The sequence below is a fragment of the Haliotis rufescens genome, unplaced genomic scaffold (genome assembly GCF_023055435.1).
Source record: "Haliotis rufescens isolate VD_foot unplaced genomic scaffold, xgHalRufe1.0.p SCAF_4, whole genome shotgun sequence".
Classification (NCBI taxonomy): Eukaryota; Metazoa; Mollusca; class Gastropoda; order Lepetellida; family Haliotidae; genus Haliotis; species Haliotis rufescens.
In genome coordinates, this window is record NW_025964112.1 from 36081711 (window position 1) to 36108405 (window position 26695).

Genomic DNA, 26695 nt, shown 5'->3' on the forward strand with positions numbered 1-26695 from the left:
AGTTTTTATAGATCAACTCTGTATTATGCAGTGCACTGGAAGGATTTACCACTGTTGCCAGCGACGACAAAACCCTATAAGTCTTTGATAGGCATTTAGGAATGGAAGAACATGACAACTTTTATGGATAACAACTTCTATTATTCTTTGTCATGATGTTTCAGAGCTACTTCTTCCCCTTCGTCAGATGAATGCTGAGTAAGTGCAGAGAGTTAATATATATATATCATGATATGTTTACACAACACATCATATGTTTTCATGAGATAGGATTAATGTACAAAGATAACAATATGATGAAGCCAAGGAGACAATTCAATTAAGTGCACTGGAGGTGTAGTGATGACAAAGTGCTGGCTGTTGTGACACAAGCAATAAGACTCTACTCTACCTCGCAGAATGATCAGGTTTACTTAATGACAACTCGTAACAGCATATGAATGAAAACAGGATCGGTGAATATAAGGGTTGGAGATATAGCTTAGTTTAGATACTACATAAAACATTGAGAAATCAGGTAAGTCTAACCTAAACCTACAAACAAAGATTTTTATCCGACATCCAACTTTTGAACTGGCCCCTCAGCCACTTCTTTGTTGTTGTTTATGGCCTGCTATATATAGTATAAGTCAAAAGAACATCAGTGGCAATTTAGTATCACGCCCATGTTACATTTTTAAAGTGAGTGAGTGAGTGAACTTCATAAGTCAGCTCTTCCAACAAGCATTGTGTCCTCCTGACTTATTCTGCTCTGTATCCATTACATGGGGGATTAGCAAAGAGAGTGAGTGTGTTGGGTTTAACGCTGCTTTTAACAGTATTCCAGTTATATCGCGGCGTGTCAGTTGGATGTGGGAGGAAAGCCCGAAGTGATGCATGTCTCAGACGTTTGCCACTTCGGTGAAACCCATGAGCACAGGTATAATAATTTGGATAAAATCCTCAATTAAAAATATGAAAACTGAACAAAAGAACATTCTAGAATGCCTAATAGATGGCCAAGATTCTATGAGAGTACTTGCCACAGGCTATGTAAGGTCTTTTCCATTCAAATGTTTATCCCATTGAAATGAGAGATAGACATTGAATCAGTCATACAACCCGTAAATGTCATTCGGAATATCCCATGTTAACCTTTTCGAGGTTGCATGATTAGAAAACAAATTCCAACTGTAACTGGTAAGTGACCCTCTGATTGGTCAGATGAAAGAAAGGTCATTCTGATGTGACCGGTAATGGAATGTCCCCAGATATTTGTTAAGTGGTAGCAAGAAAAAAAATCTAATTTTAATGAGATTGCCGGAAGTCCTGGTATACTGGACCATATTCATTGACATCCAACTAATTAATCATAAAATTGGGCATTATCTGAATGGTCTTATTTTGTGACCAAAATATTTAAAAGTACATAGAAAGTGTTCTCATGAAGTGGTAGCGGTCTCTTATTTTTGAAGCTATATTCTGATAGGAAGTAAGAATTAATCACATAAACACTGATAAACTTGTCGATTATCAAATAAAGATGAAATTTGTTAAAGAATATAGAAAGTAAGATATCACTTGATTAGACGTAATCTTGCAGATGATAAATGTGCAAACGGATCAGATTTAAATTAATTAAATTGATCAAGTTGATACCCGTGTTGAGAGGTGTCTTTATAATGCTTTGAGTCAATTGGATAAAGTCATGGATGTTCCTGTACTTCAAAAACCAATCATTCTTCATTTATTTGTGATTTTGGGATCGTTTTTTCATCAATTAAGACTGTAATTGTCAAAACTGTTTTCTTTTCACCCTGAAGTGACTTCATAAAAAGGGGATTTCCCAAAGCTGTGTCGCTTTAGTTCAGGTTGATTATGTTAAAACAGCTATAGTGATTATTATTATTATTGTGCTGCAAAAGAGCACAGGTTGCTCCTGAAAAACCTTGAAATCACGGCAAATCTGTGATTCAAACCCACAATCACAGATTTCTGGCATGTATTGCACTGTCTTAGACGACTGGACTGTTTGGCCATCATTCCATGCTAAATATAGTCATGCACCAGTGCACACGTGAGCCATTCCAAATCCATCACTGTGCAGACGACTTGAATCTGTTCGTGTGACAATGGACTTATGTCCTCGGCACATTGCATGTGATTACACCTGTCAGAGCTTATGGTTATACGCCTCTATCCCACATATCAAAAGTCACATTCGTGTTCACCAATGACGCACTTACAGTTTCACATCTGGCATCAATATCTCAATATCCATCTCCTTCTTTTACCGTGAAATCAAAACCATGTACTCTTATAAAATACCTCTCTCTGCAGTGGGGGACACGGGTGGCCCAGTCGTCTGAGGCACCGCGATTCACTGTGCAGAGTTGCGTCCCTTGGGCACGCCAGAAACCTATGATTGTGGGTTAGAATCCCGGTTCGCCCCGATTATGTTTCTAGGTTTGTCAGCACCATACCCGTGCTCGTGGGTTTCACCGAAGTGGTAAACGTCTCAGACCTGCATCACTTTGGGCTTTCCTCACACATTAAGCTGACTCGCCGTGATATAACTGGAATACTGTTAAAAGCGGCGTTAAACCCAACTCACTCACTCTCTCTGCAGTGACCTCACCAACCCTCCACATGCCACTTCACGTGAACTCGGAGCAAATTTTTTACATATTAGTTTCATCAATGAACTATGAGTTCAAAAACGTGCAGGCAAGTGACATTGCATGATTGTCATCACAAAGGACCACAATGTGTATGGTATTAACTGTGAACCATGCTAAGGTAAATCCTTCTTGACTGGACTGTGTTTGAATAGGCTTCCCAAATAGATGAGAGAATGTATTAATATATAACATGAAGGGCTAATAACTTAACCCTCAGACCATGTTATTAAGACATTTGTCACACAGGCTTATTGACTACATCAGTGTCTGTCACGACAATTATCACCCGATTCTTTCATATTACTTATGGTTTATCTGTCATGGGACAAGTCTCATCATTAAAACAATGCTTAAATAACAACAGTAGATTACTTTGTTAACACAATACAACAGTTTAAAATGAGTCTGACGCTCATAATCCATTTAAAAGAAAATGGCGGTAGCCGATAATCATGATTTCAGGACTTCAACTCATTTTTCAAATTTATAAAAATTGTTACGGGAAGGATTTTCACCCTACAAAGAAATAAAAGCCTTCAAGAAAGTAGTACAATTATGCATCTATGTATCAATGTTTACGGGCGATAGGTGTTGTTTCATGTCCTTGCCATAATTGGTTATAGTGAGTGAGTATGGTTTTACGCCGCTTTTAGCAATATTCCAGCAATATCACGGCGGGGGACACCAGAAATGGGCTTCACACACTGTACCCATGTCGGGAATAATTGGTTATAATTGAAGCAGAACCTCCGCAAAAAAAAAAAAAAAAAAAAAAAAAAAGGCACCATCTGGCGAAAATCTGACTTTGCCAAAGTCTACCACATTTTGAGGCGAAATCTTTTTTAACTCTGGTATTAAAAACAAGGAATACATGAAATATAACTCACAGGTTAACATGCAAACTAAAAAGTGGTCATGCAATTGTGAATATTAATCGCCTTTATAAAACAAATGTTTACATTAGAAATTAGCCTCAACTTCCATTTAGACACTGCTTGGAAGGTGTAACAAAATACTTTGAAGTTTAAAGTACCTTCACCATGTTTACTCAATTTAAATAACTGTAACTACCGGTTAGTGTCAAAATGAAACCGTATTAAGAGGCCTGACAGGGTGGTGTCAAGATAATAATATAATAATACATAAATCGTTCTTACCATTGACATAAATATATGATGCCATTTTCACTTGACATTCTGTTGCCATTTTAGCCAGATGAAAAAGGTGCCATTATAGACTGCACCAAAAATGGCGGCTGTAAACATCACGAAAATGAGGTTCTGATTTAAAGACGAATTGATTTGATATAGTATATGGAACTTATACCCAAGACATCTCAGAACTTATACCCACGACATCTCAGAACTTATACCAATGACATCTCAGAACTTATACCCACGACATCTCAGAACTTATACCAATGACATCTCAGAACTTATACCAATGACATCTCAGAACTTATACCCACGACATCTCAGAACTTATACCCACGACATCTCAGAACTTATACCCACGACATCTCAGAACTTATACCAATGACATCTCAGAACTTATACCCACGACATCTCAGAACTTATACCCACGACATCTCAGAACTTATACCAATGACATCTCAGAACTTATACCAATGACATCTCAGAACTTATACCAATGACATCTCAGAACTTATACCAATGACATCTCAGAACTTATACCAATGACATCTCAGAACTTATACCCACGACATCTCAGAACTTATACCAATGACATCTCAGAACTTATACCAATGACATCTCAGAACTTATACCCACGACATCTCAGAACTTATACCAATGACATCTCAGAACTTATACCCACGACATCTCAGAACTTATACCCACGACATCTCAGAACTTATACCCACGACATCTCAGAACTTATACCCACGACATCTCAGAACTTATACCAATGACATCTCAGAACTTATACCAATGACATCTCAGAACTTATACCCACGACATCTCAGAACTTATACCAATGACATCTCAGAACTTATACCCACGACATCTCAGAACTTATACCCACGACATCTCAGAACTTATACCCACGACATCTCAGAACTTCTACCCACGACATCTCAGAACTTCTACCAATGACATCTCAGAACTTATACCAATGACATCTCAGAACTTATACCAATGACATCTCAGAACTTATACCAATGACATCTCAGAACTTATACCAATGACATCTCAGAACTTATACCAATGACATCTCAGAACTTATACCCACGACATCTCAGAACTTATACCCACGACATCTCAGAACTTATACCCACGACATCTCAGAACTTATACCAATGACATCTCAGAACTTATACCAATGACATCTCAGAACTTATACCAATGACATCTCAGAACTTATACCCACGACATCTCAGAACTTATACCAATGACATCTCAGAACTTATACCCACGACATCTCAGAACTTATACCAATGACATCTCAGAACTTATACCAATGACATCTCAGAACTTATACCAATGACATCTCAGAACTTATACCAATGACATCTCAGAACTTATACCCACGACATCTCAGAACTTATACCCACGACATCTCAGAACTTATACCCACGACATCTCAGAACTTATACCCACGACATCTCAGAACTTATACCCACGACATCTCATCAACTTTATTATTTTCATTATGCCCATTAACTGATCTTGTGATTTCTTCAAGAATTAATTGGCCATTTATTTGATTCTAGATTCAGTTCTAAGAAAGATTATAAACATGATTCATCTACAATAACCTCATAAAGTACACAGAAAGTTAATGAAATCCACCTTTTCTCATCACAGCTAACACACTGACAGAAATAATCATAAGAAAAAAGATTTTTTATACGTTCTTAAACCAAAAACAAACCAAACGAATGTCATACACAAATCATAATAACAATCCCAATCTCAAGCCAACTAAATTCCAGAATTATAACTTCAACCATTTTAAGCATTACTATACAGAGGTTAAGGCGCTGATAGGTAGAAAACCTCAGGTCTCTATCCCTGACTTCAATGCTTGTGCCACGCAATCAACATTTAGTCTTTTTTCCTTTGCATCAACTAAGTCAAAATGCATCCTGGCACTGTATGATATTCTTCCATGTCAGCAACACGTGCTAGAAGAAGTGAAGAGGTAATCAAGTCCCATTCAAGTCCTACATTTAGTCCATTCAAACCCACCTGAGTACTTGCGTACCCGTCAAAGACCCTGTACTATGTGACCAAAACTATGTGTACCCTCGACGTCCTCCACAGAAAGGTTGCGAAGATAATGGCTGGCAGAGACAGAAGGAGAGAACCAGACGCACCCCACCATGAAGATGTCAGTTACAGGTACTCAAATACCCATGTCAAGTCATGCATGTACCCAACCGAGTTCTCGTGTACCTGTCAAAGACCCTTTACAGATAAGGGATAGAAACAGCACACTATGCCATAACATCACCTACACCATCCGTCCGCTTTGAGAAAAAACATTCTCTGAACGATTACCAACATCCTACAAAGGTCACATTACTACAAAACATTTAATAGACCCTTTCAAAAAACTAATTTCCCCAAGCAAAAGGGAAAATTGCTCACAACCCGATTATTTATCTAGTCCTTCAGGATTAAATGTTAATTGCAAAATGTGAATGATAGCGCCAGCCAGTGACGTCTCAAGTGGAATTGTACAATCTTCCCACTGTGCCCACTGCAGTGTTTATTGAACCTGACAGACTTGCGTCACTGCTGCGAGGGTTGTGACATAACCGCCAACTTGCCCCATCCCATGTTTCAGGTGCCAGATAAACTGATGTCACCATCCGCCAAGCCAACTGTCTGAGTTGATTCCTGCAATAATCCCTGACATTGTGTCACTAAGATGCAGGATCAACACTTGACACAGCCAAGTTAAAGAACCTGACATCCATTTGTCTCCTTACTACACATTTTGAAAAATCATATCATTCAAACTAAAACACAACACCTCTTCTTTCATAAATCCCCAAGATGGCCAAAGACCCTTGTGTCTTAAAATGTTCATGAAGGCTGTCAATGTTCCTTAAAAGCCTAATATCTTGATGTAAAGCATACCAGTACACGCTCGACAAAACAAGCCAATCCCTAAAACATAATAGCCATTAATTATGAATGAAAAAATATGTTCTTGACTACTTAATCAACCCATTTCTTCTGCTGATCCACAAGTTTTAATTACATTCTTCTGCAATAATACAATGAATGAGATTGACTTTAGGTATTTATTACAAAATGTCGAACTGACTTTATTTTTTTAAAATAATGTCATTGAAACTACAATCATTTTTTTAAGACCAAGCATTGAATGGTGAGGTTTTATCCAAATGAAAACAGGAATAGAAGTTTCTTTGAATAAGTAATGTCCAATCATCCACTATTTGCCGACCTGGCACTGTCTGGACCAAGAAAAGTAGTGATTTAAACCATGAGCAAACATCCCGCCTTCAGGGGTGGTGACACACAATCACCCAATCCACTTCAGTGGCTTTTGCAACATGCATAGGATTGTGGGACCTGTTCTACTGGATCTTCACAAGGCCCAATGATGGATAGAGCTCCTCCCTGTCTACACTGACCATACAAACAGCATCATAGGCCTCATTATGCAATGATGGATAGAGTTCCTCCCTGTCTACACTGACTATACAAACTGTATCACAGGCCTATTATGCAATGATGGATAGAGATCTTCCCTGTCTACACTGAAAATACAAACTGTATCACAGGCCTCATTATACAATGACGGATAGAGCTCCTCCCTGTCTACACTGACCATACAAACAGCATCATAGGCCTCATTATGCAATGATGGATAGAGTTCCTCCCTGTCTACACTGACTATACAAACTGTATCACAGGCCTCATTATGCAATGACGGATAGAGCTCCTCCCTGTCTACACTGACCATACAAACAGCATCATAGGCCTCATTATGCAATGATGGATAGAGTTCCTCCCTTTCTGCACTGACCATACAAACAGCATCATAGGCCTCATTATGCAATGATGGATAGAGTTCCTCCCTTTCTGCACTGACCATACAAACAGCATCATAGGCCTCATTATGCAATGATGGATAGAGTTCCTCCCTGTCTACACTGAAAATACAAACTGTATCACAGGCCTCATTATGCAATGATGGATAGAGTTCCTCCCTGTCTACACTGACCATACAAACAGCATCATAGGCCTCATTATGCAATGATGGATAGAGATCTTCCCTGTCTACACTGACCATACAAACAGCATCATAGGCCTCATTATACAATGATGGATAGAGTTCCGCCCTGTCTACACTGACCATACAAACTGTATCACAGGCCTCATTATGCAATGATGGATAGAGCTCCTCCCTGTCTACACTAACCATACAAACAGCATCATAGGCCTCATTATGCAATGATGGATAGAGTTCCTCCCTGTCTACACTGACTATACAAACTGTATCACAGGCCTCATTATGCAATGATGGATAGAGTTCCTCCCTGTCTACACTGACTATACAAACTGTATCACAGGCCTCATTATGCAATGACGGATAGAGCTCCTCCCTGTCTACACTGACCATACAAACAGCATCATAGGCCTCATTATGCAATGATGGATAGAGTTCCTCCCTTTCTGCACTGACCATACAAACAGCATCATAGGCCTCATTATGCAATGATGGATAGAGTTCCTCCCTGTCTACACTGAAAATACAAACTGTATCACAGGCCTCATTATGCAATGATGGATAGAGTTCCGCCCTGTCTACACTGACCATACAAACAGCATCATAGGCCTCATTATGCAATGATGGATAGAGTTCCTCCCTGTTTACACTGACCATACAAACTGTATCACAGGCCTCATTATACAATGATGGATAGAGTTCCTCCCTGTCTGCACTGACCATACAAACAGCATCACAGGCCTCATTATGCAATGATGGATAGAGCTCCGCCCTGTCTGCACTGACCATACAAACAGCATCATAGGCCTCATTATGCAATGATGGATAGAGTTCCTCCCTGTCTACACTGACTATACAAACAGCATCACAGGCCTCATTATGCAATGATGGATAGAGATCTTCCCTGTCTACACTGACTATACAAACAGCATCATAGGCCTCATTATGCAATGATGGATAGAGATCTTCCCTGTCTACACTGACTATACAAACAGCATCATAGGCCTCATTATGCAATGATGGATAGAGTTCCTCCCTGTCTACACTGACTATACAAACAGCATCATAGGCCTCATTATGCAATGATGGATAGAGATCTTCCCTGTCTACACTGACTATACAAACAGCATCATAGGCCTCATTATACAATGATGGATAGAGTTCCTCCCTGTCTACACTGATCATACAAACAGCATCATAGGCCTCATTATGCAATGATGGATAGAGATCCTCCCTGTCTACACTATCCATACAAACAGCATCATAGGCCTCATTAAGCAATGATGGATAGAGTTCCTCCCTGTCTACACTAACCATACAAACAGCATCATAGGCCTCATTATGCAATGATGGATAGAGTTCCTCCCTGTCTACACTGACCATACAAACAGCATCATAGGCCTCATTATGCAATGATGGATAGAGTTCCTCCCTGTCTGCACTGACCATACAAACAGCATCATAGGCCTCATTATACAATGATGGATAGAGTTCCTCCCTGTCTACACTGACCATACAAACAGCATCATAGGCCTCATTATACAATGATGGATAGAGTTCCTCCCTGTCTACACTGACTATACAAACTGTATCACAGGCCTCATTATGCAATGATGGATAGAGTTCCTCCCTGTCTACACTGACCATACAAACAGCATCATAGGCCTCATTATGCAATGATGGATAGAGTTCCTCCCTGTCTACACTGACCATACAAACTGTTTCATAGTCCTCATTATGCAATGATGGATAGAGTTCCTCCCTGTCTGCACTGACCATACAAACAGCATCATAGGCCTCATTATGCAATGATGGATAGAGTTCCGCCCTGTCTACACTGACCATACAAACAGCATCATAGGCCTCATTATGCAATGATGGATAGAGTTCCTCCCTGTCTACACTGACCATACAAACAGCATCATAGGCCTCATTATGCAATTTCTCAGTCAAAAAAAGTGTGAATCCATGTCTACACTGACTATACAAACTGTATCACAGGCCTCATTATGCAATGATGGATCGAGTTCCTCCCTGTCTACACTGACCATACAAACAGCATCATAGGCCTCATTATGCAATGATGGATAGAGTTCCTCCCTGTCTACACTGACCATACAAACAGCATCATAGGCCTCATTATACAATGATGGATAGAGTTTCTCCCTGTCTACACTGACCATACAAACAGCATCATAGGCCTCATTATGCAATTTCTCAGTCAAAAAAAGTGTGAATCCATGTCAGAAGCATCCCATAATTTTGAAGACATTGAGGGTACTCCACACAAGGAAAACACTTGTTCACTTATGGAAGACAACTACAAAATCCATACCTCAATACATTTCTGCTACTGGCCCAAGAACACAGAGCATCAGTAACATTTCCTTAGAAAAAGGACCTGGATGTGTCCTTATATTCCCTATAAGCTTGGGAATGGTCACGTCTTTCAGGCCAAGTGGAGGGATACAAGAGAGCTACAAACTGAAAACCTGGATAATATGCTGTCTAGGCTCACAATTCAGTTCCCTTGCTCAAAGCATTAAGTCAAGACGAGGAAATCAATTCAGCCCTTGCCACACTCTCCAGCCCCGCTCCAACAAATTGTGAAACGAGACCCTACATTGCGTTGAGGAAACACATCACAGACTGAGAGTAAAGACCTTGAATCTGGGGTATGATTGCATACTAACACAATCAGCTAGATCAGAGTTCAGCTGGTCTTTCCAAGAAGGGGTGCCAACATTTGTCCTCAGTGTCTCGAGACACCAATTCAGATGGAGTCATTTTGTCAGACCAGCATGAGCTTCTCAAGACCAGGGTTTCAGATGGCCGTCAGTCACCGGTCATAGACCGATAAACTTTCTATTTGACCGATGTTTTGTTTAAGTTGTCGGACTTTTGACCAATAGAAATGCTAAGCAAGGCGTCACACATGTCATAATTTCATGATTAAATAGTAAATAGTAAGGATTATTCCACTTAGGGAATGGATTTGGAGCCATCGATTTTAATGCTCTCATAAAGTTCAGTGCCAATCGAGACTCGGTTGTCCTTGAGTCTGGGGGATGGGGGATGGGGGATGGGGGATGGGGGATGGGGGATGAAGTTGATGGCAGTATTGCTCCCAGACCCGGCGGGTAGCCGGATGTGTGGAAGCTATGCACGATTTTTTAAAAGTACTGATTTAACTTCAAAATTTTACTGCATCCTGCATCTTTGTTTAAGTGACTTATTGACTTTTGCCACTGACTGATTACATTTCTTGGGTCCAAGTCATTGACCTGTATACAGCCTTTTTGTGTCAAAATCACTGAAGACCTACATTTTCCATACAGATCTAAAATCAGAGACATGCTGTAAGAGAAGAGTGAGTGAGTGAATTGTGTTCTACACCACACTCAGCTATATCAGGGTGGTCTGTAAATAATCAAGTTTGGACCAGACAAACCCTGGGTTAGATCATGACTATTGAATGACGGAAGGTTTCAGCACCTAATGACACACCATCTCCAGGACACATACTGCCACTATTTGACCTTTATAAGTCAGCTCTTCCAACAAGCATCATGTCCTCCTGACTTATTCTGCTCTGTATCCCCATGAAGGGTGAGCAAAGAGAGTGAGTGAGTTGGGTTTAATGCCACTTTTAACAGTATTCCAGTATTATCGCAGCGTGTCAGCTTAATGTGGGAGGAAGGCCCAAAGTGATTCAGGTCTGAGACGTTTACCACTTCGATGAAACCTACTGGCACGGGTATGGTGCTGACAAACCTAGAAACATCGAGGCGAACCAGGATTCAAACCCTGAATTATAGGTTTCTGGCGTGCCCAAGGGAGGCAACTCTACACAGCGAATAGCGGTGCCTTAGACCACTGGGCCAGCCTTGTCCCCCATTAGCAAAGAGATGGTATGTTATCCTATGGCAAATAGTTACTTACATTTTCTGTGTATGTTTCTGGTTTGATTTTACTCCTTACATCCTTGTTGGCAAATATGATGTCATGTGACTGTGCAGCATCCTCGTGTGACTGTGCAGCATCCTCGTGTGACTGTGCAGCATCCTCATGTGACTGTGGCCCAGATTGTGACTGTTCTCTTGATTGTGACTGATCCCTTGAATGTGACTGTGGCCCAGATTGTGACTGATCCCTTGAATGTGACTGTGGTCCAGATTGTGACTGTTCCCTTGAATGTGACTGTGGTCCAGATTGTGACTGTTCCCTTGAATGTGACTGTGGTCCAGATTGTGACTGTTCCCTTGAATGTGACTGTGGTCCAGATTGTGACTGTTCCCTTGAATGTGACTGTGGTCCAGATTGTGACTGAACCCTTGAATGTGACTCCGGCCCTGAGTATAGCTGTTCCTTAGTGTGCTTTCCTGATTGTGAGTGCTTCTCTGCTTGTGAGAGCTGCCCTTCTTTTGAGTGCTTCCCTGCTTGTGAGAGCGTTTCTGAATGTGACTGCTTCCCAGCTTGTGACTGCTTTCTTGAATATGATTGTGCAAGGTCACATAATCTGGCAGAGTCTATTGCATCAGTGTTCTGTGAAACAAAGCAAAGATTGCAGAATCTTTTGAGTGAAGGAAATGTGTATTTCAGATAAAAGTTTTCCCTGTCATATGGATAAGAATAGATATATCTGGGTTAATGATGAACAATTACATTTGTCTCATGTTGCATGTCAATCAAGAATTCTTTTAAAACCCTAAACTTGAGTTTCCTGAACGAGTGAGTTTAGTTTTATGCAGTGTTTCAGTTATGTGATAGTGAGATAGTGAGTGAGTGATTGAGTTGGGTTTAACACCACTTTTAACAGTATTCCAGTTATATCACGGCGTGTCAGCTTAGTGTGGGAGGAAAGTCCGAAGTGATGCAGGTCTCAGACATTTACCACTTCGGTGAAACCCACGGGCACGGGTATGGTGCTGACAAACCTAGAAACATAATCGAACCCACAATCATAGGTTTCTGGCATGCCCAAGGGATGCAACTCTGCAAGCAAATTGTGGCGCCTTAGACGACTGGGCCACCCGTGCCCCCTTATGTGATAGTGTGTCAGCTTGATGTGGGTGGAAACAACCGCAGTGATACAGGTCTTTGGCTTTTACACTTTGGAAAATCCCGTTGGCACAAGAAGCGAAGCTGACGACCTAGAAACATAAGACTTAGAGTATCCTAAAATGAAGCAAATATGTACTCCCTTGGACGTATTAATTAATCTTTTCCTGGTGTAACAGGGCTTATTAAGTTACTTAGGCCAGACCTATGTTTACTTTTTGTGTATTACAAACCCGCTGAACTGATTTTTCCCTGATTTCATAATTTTATTTTGAAAAAATGATGATTTGGGTGTCTTTTCATACTTCGTCGACAATACAAAACGATGAAAAACCGGAAATGTCAACACATCCAAATTGAAGTACGCAAGTTAGTTGTTATTACACTATCTGGTTATAAAGAGTGTTCATTTTATTTCTGAACTTATATTTGTAATGTATTATATTCATTTTAATCAAGATTTTATTTAATATTTTTTACATTAATTTCTGTGAAATAGAGTTGAAATGACCTGCAGATAGTACCAATTCACCATTATTTACAGCAACCACGATCAGATTAATGCTATTGATGCCTTGAAACAAAAACATATATCACAGATGCCATACTTATATAAAAATTGATCAATGAGACAAAAATCGATGTGTAAAACAAGCAACTGAGATCAAAAGGCCATATCCTAGCTTTAAGGGATTTCATGACTATCTTTAATTTCAAGGTGATATTTCATTTGAAACATTATTCAAAACAATTAACATTTTTCTTTATAAATTCACAAACAGAGAAAGAAAATCCTTTTGTGACCATTAATACATTAGTAATTTAATATTTCATTTGCCTATTTAACATGTTTAATAAAAGATTATTAGTCACTTGGGGGGAAATGTCTTAAGTCTCATATAATACTCCTCATGATGCATAGACTTCAAGCAACGAGACCTGTGAAGATTCGGGGTAGAATAGGTCTTCAGCAACCCATGCTTGCCGTAAAAGTCGACTATGCTTGTCATAAAAGGCTACTAACAGGATCGGGTGGTCAGACTCGCTGACTTGGTTGATACATGTCATTGTATCCCAATTGCGTGGATCGATGCTCATGAGGTCAATCACTGGATTGTCTGGTCCAGACTCGATTATTTACAGACTGTTGTCATATAGCTGTAATATTGAGTGCGGCGTTAAACATGTTAAACCAAAAACAAAACAAACAAAAATGCATAGACTATCATTAAACTTTTTCGCAGGCATCTTTCTGTCTACAAATTATTCACAAATATTACTATACCCAGGAATGATATGAAGTAGGGACAAGAATTCAAAACAAGCCATGTCAAATAAAATTCCCATATTAAAAAGAGACTTCCTTAAAGACTGGCAATTTGATTATTAATGGGAAAATTACACAGCTAAGACATATTCAGGAACTAGTCAGAAAATTAATAATTCGTATTATCTGACAATGTTTACATGATATTTCTGATTTATAAATAAAGGTTTTGTGACAGAATTGTGATCATATCATCGACTGTGCAGCACTGTGTATCACGAGTCGGACACTGACTGATAGCAAATGGTGATTTTATAGCTGCTTCAGTCAGCATTCTATCAGTATGATGCCACTCACCAGGATTACTATTTTAGGATACAATGTTGCTATTGTCACAGCTACATTGCTTTAGGATACATTTATGGTCATTTCTGTATGAAATGTATTTACAGTGTGTATAGTCTTCAAGGAAGACAAAAGGTACTTTGAGGTTATTGGATGCCATTTTTCATATCATACCCCATATCGGCCCAAGACCCCCATATCAACCCGAGACCGCAATATATCAGTCCGAGACCCCAATATTAACCCGAAACCCCCATATCAACCCAAGACCCCCATATTACCCCCAGACCCCCATATCAGCCCGAGACCCCCATATCAGCCCCAGACCCCCATATCAGCCCGAGACCCCCATATCAACCCGAGACCCCCATATCAGCCCCAGACCCCCATATCAGCCCGAAAACCCCCATATCAGCCCCAGACCCCCCATATCAACCCGGAAAACCCATATCCACCCGAGACCCCCATATCAGCCGGAGACCCCCATATCAGCCCAAGGGCCAAAGGCTGATATGGTGGTCGGGGTTTGACATGGGGGTATCATATGAAACTGACATATACCAACCTTTTTATCATATACCACAACATCAAATTGTAAAATGTATCTATTTGCAAGATTTTTCCATCCCAATGGATCCTGTTATCAGTGAGTCGGGCATTGACTGATAGCAAATGGTGATTTTATAGCTGCTTCAGTCAGCATTCTGTCAGTATGATGCCACTCACCAGGATTACTATTTTAGGATACAATGTTGCTATTGTCACAGCTACATTGCTTTAGGATACATTTATGGTCATTTCTGTATGAAATGCATTTACAGTGTGTATAGTCTTCAAGGAAGACAAAAGGTACTTTGAGGTTATTGGATGCCATTTTTCATATCATACCCATTATCGGCCAGAGACCCCCATATCAACCCGAGACCCCCATATTAGCCCCAGACCCCCATATCAGCCCGAAACCCCCATATCAGCCGGAGACCCCCATATTAACCCCAAAACCCCATATCAACCCGAGACCCCCATATCAGCCCCAAACCCCCATATCAGCCCGAAAACCCCCATATCAGCCCCAGACCCCCCATATCAACCCGGAAAACCCATATCCACCCGAGACCCCCATATCAGCCGGAGACCCCCATATCAGCCCAAGGGCCAAAGGCTGATATGGTGGTCGGGGTTTGACATGGGGGTATCATATGAAACTGACATATACCAACCTTTTTATCATATACCACAACATTAAATTGTAAAATGTATCTATTTGCAAGTTCTATGCATTTTAGCTATAATAATGATAACGCTATTTTTCAGGTCATTATCATTTGCAGAAGCCCTCGATCTTTTCAACTGCCCTTCTTCGTCGGGCAATTAATGGAAGGTCTCGGGCTTCTGCAAATGATAATGCCCTGAAAAATAGCGTTACCTTAATATTGGTGAATCTGTCCCAATGTTCTCTGTATATCGCGAAACTGATTGAGAATATCAGCCTCAGGGAATGCTCTGCTCTGACAATATGACCGTTTAGTTTATGAATGCCATGGCTGTTATGTTATTTACAATAGCAAACCATTACTTACATTAAATTCTACGTGTGAAAATAATGTCAGTGACTGAATTCACTCAAAAATAATCTATTCAAAAGTTCCAATGAGCAAGGTACAATGAATTCATCTCACCTCCAAAATGACATCCTCATCCAATTGCACATCCATATTGTCCAACAGGTGAGTTGGGTCAGAGTTACCTCCCTGTATTACACAAGATGGAGTTCCTGAGGGAACAGATACGTGAGATTTCACAGACTCTTCTGTCAACTGTTCTCTCTCGCCCAACGTCCTTGTATCACAGCTCACATCACTTTGAGACACTTTCTCTTCCATACTTATCTTACAATTGTTATCACTTGAAGATACAGAAACTGGCACACTTTGATTCAGTTTGAATTGAGCTAAAGTTTTGGCAAGATTTGAAACGGACCTATTCTGGTCTGCCTCATGTTCTGATGGATCATCCTCTGTTATTGTGTCCAACCCTCGTACATTCTCAGCACCAGAAACATCATCACCAGTGGTGGAAGACTTGGGGTTCGGTGGCTCGGATATTTGTGCACTTCCTCGCCAATTATTGGAGACAAAGCTTCGTAGTTTACGAAATTCTTCAAATGTTGGTATGTTTATTTTTTTCCTCTTGCTAGGACCTTCTTTAAAATTTGGCTGTGATGAACTGAGAAAATCCCCAATCACAGAAATATCTAGACTTGACATCGATGTTCTTCGCATTTGCTTAGTCAATCGCCGTGATATAACAGCACTTGGTGAGTTGACATCATTCTTTGAGTCTAAGCTCTCTTTACCTAGCGATTCAGATTTTCCTGAACCCTGAGTTTGATTAACACTGGACAGTGCAGATTGACCAAATTCCAAACAAGAAATATCAATATTCGACACAGACTTTCTCAAACCATATCGCCTTGACGACAAGGTATGTTTTTGTAAAATATCAGCATGGTTGGATAAGTGTTTCTTGAATAAATTATTACTTAGAAGCACTTCAACTCGGGACATTTTTCTACCATTTTCAACCTGGTTAGGACAATTAGGAATTTCCACACTTCTCACATGGTCTCTTGGAGAGACTGGCACCGACTCTACTGGCACAGAGTCTTTGTTCTGTTTTCCTGTCACAATAGCATTGGTAGATACACGTCTCTGTTTCACATCTTCCTGTTTCACTCCTCGTGGACTGAGAGTATTGCCCTTCGTTGTCCGTGGAACACCTTTAGCACTTTCTGAAGTATCTTTATGATATTCAGTCCCGAAATTGAAAGATTTGTTCAAATCAAAGCAGTTGTTTGGACTTGAAAACCTTCTCTGTTTCCTGAAAGCCTCTCTATTTTGAGGAGCATTTTTGGAATCATTCCGCAATGGTTTCCGAACACTAACACATTTTCTTGCGTCACTGTTTCTCCGAAACAACATTTTTGGATCGGGTAAGTTTTCCTCACTGATATCATCTTCAGAATCAGAAGCATGTACAGCATCTCCACGTTTGAGAACAGCTTTTTCCTGAGGTGGAATGGTAGAGTCCAGTGAGGTGGACTTAGTCAACACTTTTTCAGAAGCCCTAATGGAAAGATTTTGGGGTACTTCTTTGGAATTCATTTTTGATTCCATTTCCAGATATTACAATATATCACAGTTTACAGAAGGTCAAAGACTAGGAAGTACACACTGGCTCTTTGGACGGAATAAGCCTGGACGGAACATTCAAATGATTGTTAGGGCTTAAACCATTAGTGTAACTGTTTGGTATTAGATTCAAATTTGGGAACCATGTCTTCTGAATGTTCAGTTTTTGGAATCTTGTTGTGGAACAGGTGTTGTTTTTCATTCACAGCCATTGTTTCTCAAACTGGCAGTGAGATGTAATGAGCACTGATTCAGTGACTGTTACGATACATTTTAACCCATTTTCTGCCAGTAGATTGAGAATTTCAGGTGGTCAGCAGTCCAGTCAGATATTCTGCATCTGAAAAAGACATTGTACATTACTACTAGTGAGTGAGAAAAATTGGATTAAGCCTCTCTGGGCAGTATTTCAGTTACATCACATGCCAGCTTGATGTGATAAGAAGCCTGAAAGTAAAGCAGGTCCTGTATGTCTGCCACCTGGGTGAAACCCACCAGCACAGGTCCATGAATGGTGCCGACATATCTAGAAACATAAACAAGGCCAATCTGAGATTCAAACCCACAATTATAGGTCTCTGTCATGGGAAAGGAACACAATTAAGCACGATGCCAACTGACCCCAACATTGGTATGAAATACAGAGATATGACCTTACACTCCACATAACTTACTATGTTATTTCCTCAGCATCCATCACATGGTTTTTGCTTGTAAACCATAAAACATCATATTTTGTATTTTTATCATATAAATGTAGTCCAATAGTTCTAAAAATTCTAAAACTTAAAATTTTTAACACTTGACCCATGACAAAATAACCCTTCTTTTCTAAACAACATGGACCCTGAATACATGACACTTTTCATGGACAACAACTTCTCTATTCTTTGTAATGATGTTTCAGGGCTACTTCGTACTTCTTGCCTCTTCATCAGGTGAATTACCGAGTAAGCGTCGTATTGAGTTAATATGTAAACATGCTGATATGTTTACCCTGTATTCATATTCTTCCACCTTCTAAATGTCTATCAAAGACAAGACATGGATCCTGGCCCTGTATTCCTGAAACCTGGTCCTTCATCATTCCAGGTACCGTCTTGACCTAAAGTATTCCCTTCAGTCTCATCTACTAAACTACTTTCTTGCAGACCACCTCCGTGGTCCAGTGGTAGAGCATCCGCCCGGAGAGCTGAAGGCCCGGGGTTCGATCCCCGGCAGCTTCATACCAAAAGACGTTAAAAAATGGTACTTGTTGTTACCCTGTCTAGTGCTCGGCATTAAGGGGCTAAAACAAGGACTGGTCGGCTCGGAGTCAGTATAATGTGTCTGAGTGGGGTATTCATGTTAAACTGTGGCATGGTATCTCAGTGAGCTAGCACTATAAATCGGCATCAGTCCGGACTAGTACAAGCAGCCCCACACACACGTGCATGCACGTCGCTAAATAAGTGCAATAATCTTGGACGCGACATTAAACCCCATTTCACCTCACCTCACTTTCTTGCATCGTGCTAATGACCATCAAAGTAATCCAGAGAAGTCCAAACAAGGAAATATTGCTCAACAACATCTCCTGAATGTCATGAAAACAAGCAAAAACTCAGTCACATTTGCAAGTTCCATTTCTTTCAGAACAAAAATGATGCTGACTTAAAGAAAATATGATTGGTCATTAAGGTTAATCAATTACTTTAAAAGAAAATACAAATTCCGACCACGCACCTAAATCCTCTAAAGAGTACTTAGCAAATATGATCTCTAAGATTTGTCCAGTTTCAAAGGGTACTAAGTGTATAAATACAGAGTACATACATATATTCATATCAGCCATCAACATGGCTACTCAATACTGGTGTACCTTTGTCCAGTAGCGTGCCAACTTGTGGTCAATCTATGAGTGGCCAGACTTGGCAAAGATACAAGATTTATGTCTACTGGCACACAGTCAATAGATCCTGCTTATCTTAATCTAACGTCGTACTCAGGGTTTCTAAACTCTGCATGACTTCTGTATGTTTATACATACATTTCTTGTACTTAGCAATCAATCATGCAATTCACTTCACACCAAGCAATACCCAATCACATGTGCTGCTGTGTGTTTGGTATGTTGATGTGACATGTGCTGCTGTGTGTTTGGTATGTTGATGTGACATGTGCTACAGTGTGTTTGGTATGTTGATGTCAAATGTGCTGCTGTGTGTTTGGTATGTTGATGTCACATGTGCTGCTGTGTGTTTGGTATGTTGATGTGACATGTGCTACTGTGTGTTTGGTATGTTGATGTGACATGTGCTGCTGTGTGTTTGGTATGTTGATGTCATATGTGCTGCTGTGTGTTTGGTATGTTGATGTCATATGTGCTGCTGTGTGTTTGGTATGTTGATGTGACATGTGCTGCTGTGTGTTTGGTATGTTGATGTGACATGTGCTACAGTGTGTTTGGTATGTTGATGTCACATGTGCTGCTGTGTGTTTGGTATGTTGATGTGACATGTGCTGCTGTGTGTTTGGTATGTTGATGTGACATGTGCTGCTGTGTGTTTGGTATGTTGATGTCACATGTGCTGCTGTGTGTTTGGTATGTTGATGTCACATGTGCTGCTGTGTGTTTGGTATGTTGATGTCACATGTGCTGCTGTGTGTTTGGTATGTTGATGTGACATGTGCTGCTGTGTGTTTGGTATGTTGATGTGACATGTGCTACAGTGTGTTTGGTATGTTGATGTGACATGTGCTGCTGTGTGTTTGGTATGTTGATGTGACATGTGCTACAGTGTGTTTGGTATGTTGATGTCACATGTGCTGCTGTGTGTTTGGTATGTTGATGTGACATGTGCTGCTGTGTGTTTGGTATGTTGATGTCACATGTGCTGCTGTGTGTTTGGTATGTTGATGTCACATGTGCTGCTGTGTGTTTGGTATGTTGATGTCACATGTGCTGCTGTGTGTTTGGTATGTTGATGTGACATGTGCTGCTGTGTGTTTGGTATGTTGATGTGACATGTGCTGCTGTGTGTTTGGTATGTTGATGTCACATGTGCTACAGTGTGTTTGGTATATTGATGTGACATGTGCTGCTGTGTGTTTGGTATGTTGATGTGACATGTGCTGCTGTGTGTTTGGTATGTTGATGTCACATGTGCTACTGTGTGTTTGGTATGTTGATGTGACATGTGCTGCTGTGTGTTTGGTATGTTGATGTGACATGTGCTGCTGTGTGTTTGGTATGTTGATGTCACATGTGCTGCTGTGTGTTTGGTATGTTGATGTGACATGTGCTGCTGTGTGTTTGGTATGTTGATGTGACATGTGCTGCTGTGTGTTTGGTATGTTGATGTCACATGTGCTGCTGTGTGTTTGGTATGTTGATGTGACATGTGCTACAGTGTGTTTGGTATGTTGATGTCACATGTGCTGCTGTGTGTTTGGTATGTTGATGTGACATGTGCTGCTGTGTGTTTGGTATGTTGATGTCACATGTGCTACTGTGTGTTTGGTATGTTGATGTGACATGTGCTGCTGTGTGTTTGGTATGTTGATGTGACATGTGCTGCTGTGTGTTTGGTATGTTGATGTGACATGTGCTGCTGTGTGTTTGGTATGTTGATGTGACATGTGCTGCTGTGTGTTTGGTATGTTGATGTGACATGTGCTACAGTGTGTTTGGTATGTTTATGTCACATGTGCTGCTGTGTGTTTGGTATGTTGATGTGACATGTGCTGCTGTGTGTTTGGTATGTTGATGTGACATGTGCTGCTGTGTGTTTGGTATGTTGATGTCACATGTGCTGCTGTGTGTTTGGTATGTTGATGTCACATGTGCTGCTGTGTGTTTGGTATGTTGATGTGACATGTGCTGCTGTGTGTTTGGTATGTTGATGTCACATGTGCTGCTGTGTGTTTGGTATGTTGATGTGACATGTGCTACAGTGTGTTTGGTATGTTGATGTGACATGTGCTGCTGTGTGTTTGGTATGTTGATGTGACATGTGCTACAGTGTGTTTGGTATGTTGATGTCACATGTGCTGCTGTGTGTTTGGTATGTTGATGTGACATGTGCTGCTGTGTGTTTGGTATGTTGATGTGACATGTGCTGCTGTGTGTTTGGTATGTTGATGTCACATGTGCTGCTGTGTGTTTGGTATGTTGATGTCACATGTGCTGCTGTGTGTTTGGTATGTTGATGTGACATGTGCTGCTGTGTGTTTGGTATGTTGATGTGACATGTGCTGCTGTGTGTTTGGTATGTTGATGTCACATGTGCTACAGTGTGTTTGGTATATTGATGTGACATGTGCTGCTGTGTGTTTGGTATGTTGATGTGACATGTGCTGCTGTGTGTTTGGTATGTTGATGTCACATGTGCTGCTGTGTGTTTGGTATGTTGATGTGACATGTGCTGCTGTGTGTTTGGTATGTTGATGTGACATGTGCTGCTGTGTGTTTGGTATGTTGATGTCACATGTGCTACAGTGTGTTTGGTATGTTGATGTGACATGTGCTGCTGTGTGTTTGGTATGTTGATGTGACATGTGCTGCTGTGTGTTTGGTATGTTGATGTCACATGTGCTGCTGTGTGTTTGGTATGTTGATGTGACATGTGCTGCTGTGTGTTTGGTATGTTGATGTCACATGTGCTGCTGTGTGTTTGGTATGTTGATGTGACATGTGCTGCTGTGTGTTTGGTATGTTGATGTCACATGTGCTACATTGTGTTTGGTATGTTGATGTGACATGTGCTGCTGTGTGTTTGGTATGTTGATGTGACATGTGCTGCTGTGTGTTTGGTATGTTGATGTGACATGTGCTGCTGTGTGTTTGGTATGTTGATGTGACATGTGCTGCTGTGTGTTTGGTATGTTGATGTGACATGTGCTGCTGTGTGTTTGGTATGTTGATGTGACATGTGCTGCTGTGTGTTTTGTATGTTGATGACATGTGCTGCTGTGTGTTTGGTATGTTGATGTGACATGTGCTGCTGTGTGTTTGGTATGTTGATGTCACATGTGCTGCTGTGTGTTTGGTATGTTGATGTGACATGTGCTACTGTGTGTTTGGTATGTTGATGTCATATGTGCTGCTGTGTGTTTGGTATGTTGATGTCATATGTGCTACAGTGTGTTTGGTATGTTGATGTCACATGTGCTACTGTGTGTTTTGTATGTTGATGTGACATGTGCTGCTGTGTGTTTGGTATGTTGATGTCACATGTGCTGCTGTGTGTTTGGTATGTTGATGTGACATGTGCTACTGTGTGTTTGGTATGTTGATGTCATATGTGCTGCTGTGTGTTTGGTATGTTGATGTCATATGTGCTACAGTGTGTTTGGTATGTTGATGTCACATGTGCTACTGTGTGTTTTGTATGTTGATGTGACATGTGCTACTGTGTGTTTGGTATGTTGATGTCATATGTGCTACTGTGTGTTTGGTATGTTGATGTGACATGTGCTACTGTGTGTTTGGTATGTTGATGTGACATGTGCTGCTGTGTGTTTGGTATGTTGATGTCACATGTGCTACTGTGTGTTTGGTATGTTGATGTCACATGTGCTACTGTGTGTTTGGTATGTTGATGTGACATGTGCTGCTGTGTGTTTGGTATGTTGATGTGACATGTGCTACAGTGTGTTTGGTATGTTGATGTGACATGTGCTACTGTGTGTTTGGTATGTTGATGTCATATGTGCTACTGTGTGTTTGGTATGTTGATGTCACATGTGCTACTGTGTGTTTGGTATGTTGATGTGACATGTGCTGCTGTGTGTTTGGTATGTTGATGTGACATGTGCTACAGTGTGTTTGGTATGTTGATGTGACATGTGCTACTGTGTGTTTGGTATGTTGATGTGACATGTGCTACAGTGTGTTTGGTATGTTGATGTCACATGTGCTGCTGTGTGTTTGGTATGTTGATGTGACATGTGCTGCAGTGTGTTTGGTATGTTGATGTCACATGTGCTACTGTGTGTTTGGTATGTTGATGTCACATGTGCTGCAGTGTGTTTGGTATGTTGATGTGACATGTGCTACTGTGTGTTTGGTATGTTGATGTGACATGTGCTACAGTGTGTTTGGTATGTTGATGTCAAATGTGCTGCTGTGTGTTAGGTATGTTGATGTCACATGTGCTACTGTGTGTTTGGTATGTTGATGGCACATGTGCTACAGTGTGTTTGGTATGTTGATGTGACATGTGCTACAGTGTGTTTGGTATGTTGATGTGACATGTGCTGCTGTGTGTTTGGTATGTTGATGTCACATGTGCTGCAGTGTGTTTGGTATGTTGATGTCATATGTGCTGCAGTGTGTTTGGTATGTTGATGTCACATGTGCTACTGTGTGTTTGGTATGTTGATGTGACATGTGCTGCTGTGTGTTTGGTATGTTGATGTCATATGTGCTACTGTGTGTTTGGTATGTTGATGTCACATGTGCTGCTGTGTGTTTGGTATGTTGATGTGACATGTGCTGCTGTGTGTTTGGTATGTTGATGTCACATGTGCTACTGTGTGTTTGGTATGTTGATGTCACATGTGCTGCTGTGTGTTTGGTATGTTGATGTGACATGTGCTGCTGTGTGTTTGGTATGTTGATATGACAAGTGCTACTGTGTGTTTGGTATGTTGATGTCACATGTGCTACTGTGTGTTTAGTATGTTAATGTCACATGTGCTACAGTGTGTTTGTTATGTTGATGTCATATGTGCTGCTGTGTGTTTGGTATGTTGATGTGACATGTGCTGCTGTGTGTTTGGTATGTTGATGTCACATGTGCTACTGTGTGTTTGGTATGTTGATGTCACATGTGCTACTGTGTGTTTGGTATGTTGATGTGACATGTGCTACTGTGTGTTTGGTATGTTGATGTCATATGTGCTGCTGTGTGTTTGGTATGTTGATTTCATATTAGCTCTGTGTTTTGTTTGCATCAACACTGATATAAATTACAAACATGTTAACACAACAAAACAGAATCTTTTATTTATACTGTTACTTTTACTGTTGATATATGAGACTGTTCTTCTGCGATGATACTAAAAAAACAATTGCCATCAGAACATTAAACAAACCTGTCAGAATCAGATAGTTAGATGGGTTTATCACACCAGTGTATTGCTTTTGGATAGCTAATTAAATAAGGGCAAAAAGTCCAAAATGATGTTTTACCACTGTGGTCAAATTCAAGAGCATAGGTTATAATGGTTCTGACAGACGTGGAATCATAATCAGGGTCAATCTAGGTTTGAAGACTTCAAGAAATGGAAAAAGTTAATGGATGCACAGCAACCAGCAGTGCCTGAGACAACTGCGCCAGGCATGCATCCAACAGACATCAGAACAAAAAACACCCAGATCAATGCTATAACGACCTTTAGCCCATTCGAGCTACACAAACCCATGTCAATAACAAAATATACACCAACCAATGTATATAATAATAAACAAACAAACCCATGTCAAAATAAAAATATACACTAACCCATGTATATAATAATAAACACACAAACCCATGTCAATATGAAAATATACACCAACCCATTTATATAATAATAATTTTTTAATTTGACGTTTACACGATATATACGGCTTTTCCATTGGACGAGAGGTCGGTCACATGACCACAAATTGACGTTCATAAGTGTATGAACGACACAATTTGACGTTCATAAGTTTCTCACGAGACCGTGTTCTTGAAATGACGTAAACACTGACGGACTACTTCCACATTCCTGGGGAAACCCCTGGGAATTCCCTAGCACGAAAACATACATAAACATTATTTCTGATCATTTAGAACCTTTAATCTTGGTCTCAGCATTTCAGTATACATTGAGAAACGCAAGAGAGCTTGACTGCATGATTGTTCACGAATTTCCTCGCTACGGCCCATCCTAATGAACAAACGAAAAAATGCACATCCAAACTATCGTCAGTATCGACTCGATCTGTGTCTAGGCTGACAATGACCGTCTCCAGCAATCTACGAATTTACCTTGGTGTCTGTTTGAAGCATCTTTAATCACCTTTCAATAATCGGTCAGTTGATCAATGATTACTAACACATGTTACCGCCACAGGTTCATTAACAACTTCGGAAATCGTCACGTTTATCCTGTCGGCCATTTTGACGTCTTGTACTTGATGTAAATTGTCATTGTGACTGACTTACTGAGATAGTTCATTACAGACCTTTCTCATCTAATGGGGATATTATATGAACACATGTGTTGCGTAAGATGTTTCTGAAGAGCAAGTTCTGCATCCATACGCTCATGTCACCTCTCTTTTTGGGGAACTATTTTATTCCGCGATATAGCTGGTTGTTGTTTGGCTGTCAGTGTAAATATGAAGTCACACGTACTAAATCATAAAATTGTGTTTAGATCTTGGCCTACATCCTTTGAGGTAAGAAATTGTGATAAAAAATTATAAGAATTGACCTTCACTTTGTGTGAGTTCATTGGAGTATGAACCTACATAGAGTGGGGGCCAAACATTGTGTGAACGTCGTCGCAAGCCCCGACGTTCATACAGTTTGAGAAGGTCAATTCTTAAATAAACACACAAACCGATGTCAAAATCAAAATATACACAAACCCATGTATATAATAATAAACACACAAACCCATGTCAATATCAAATTATACACCAACCCAATTATATAATAAAAATGCACAAACTCATGTCAATAGTAATTATATACCAAAACCCATGTGTAAAATATAATAGAAACCTTCTCCTTTATCATGTTTATATACTCCTACCCATGCATATAACAAATTCCTACCAACCTATGTCAATATCAAAACAAACCAATCCACCTGATAAATTCCCCAACCCATGTCAATAGCAAAATATACACTAACCCATGTAAACAACAAAATATACCACCCATGTCAATAATGAAATATAAACCTACCCATGTCAGTAACAA

At 40.3% G+C, this 26695-nt stretch overlaps 1 protein-coding gene across 4 annotated transcripts in view; it reads right to left on the reverse strand.

Annotated features, from left to right (window-relative positions):
* Window positions 1-26695, reverse strand: part of LOC124134710 (uncharacterized protein DDB_G0284459-like) — a 118573-nt gene that overhangs the window by 65836 nt on the left and 26042 nt on the right. For all 4 annotated transcript variants that reach the window (XM_046499749.2, XM_048381780.1, XM_046499748.2 and 1 more), the window contains exons 2-3: window positions 16239-18090; window positions 11829-12431 (exon numbers count right to left, since the gene is read on the reverse strand). In XM_046499749.2, the coding sequence (XP_046355705.2) occupies window positions 11829-12431; window positions 16239-17735 (2100 nt within the window). In that variant the 5' untranslated portion in view covers window positions 17736-18090. The remainder of the gene's footprint in view (window positions 1-11828; window positions 12432-16238; window positions 18091-26695) is intronic.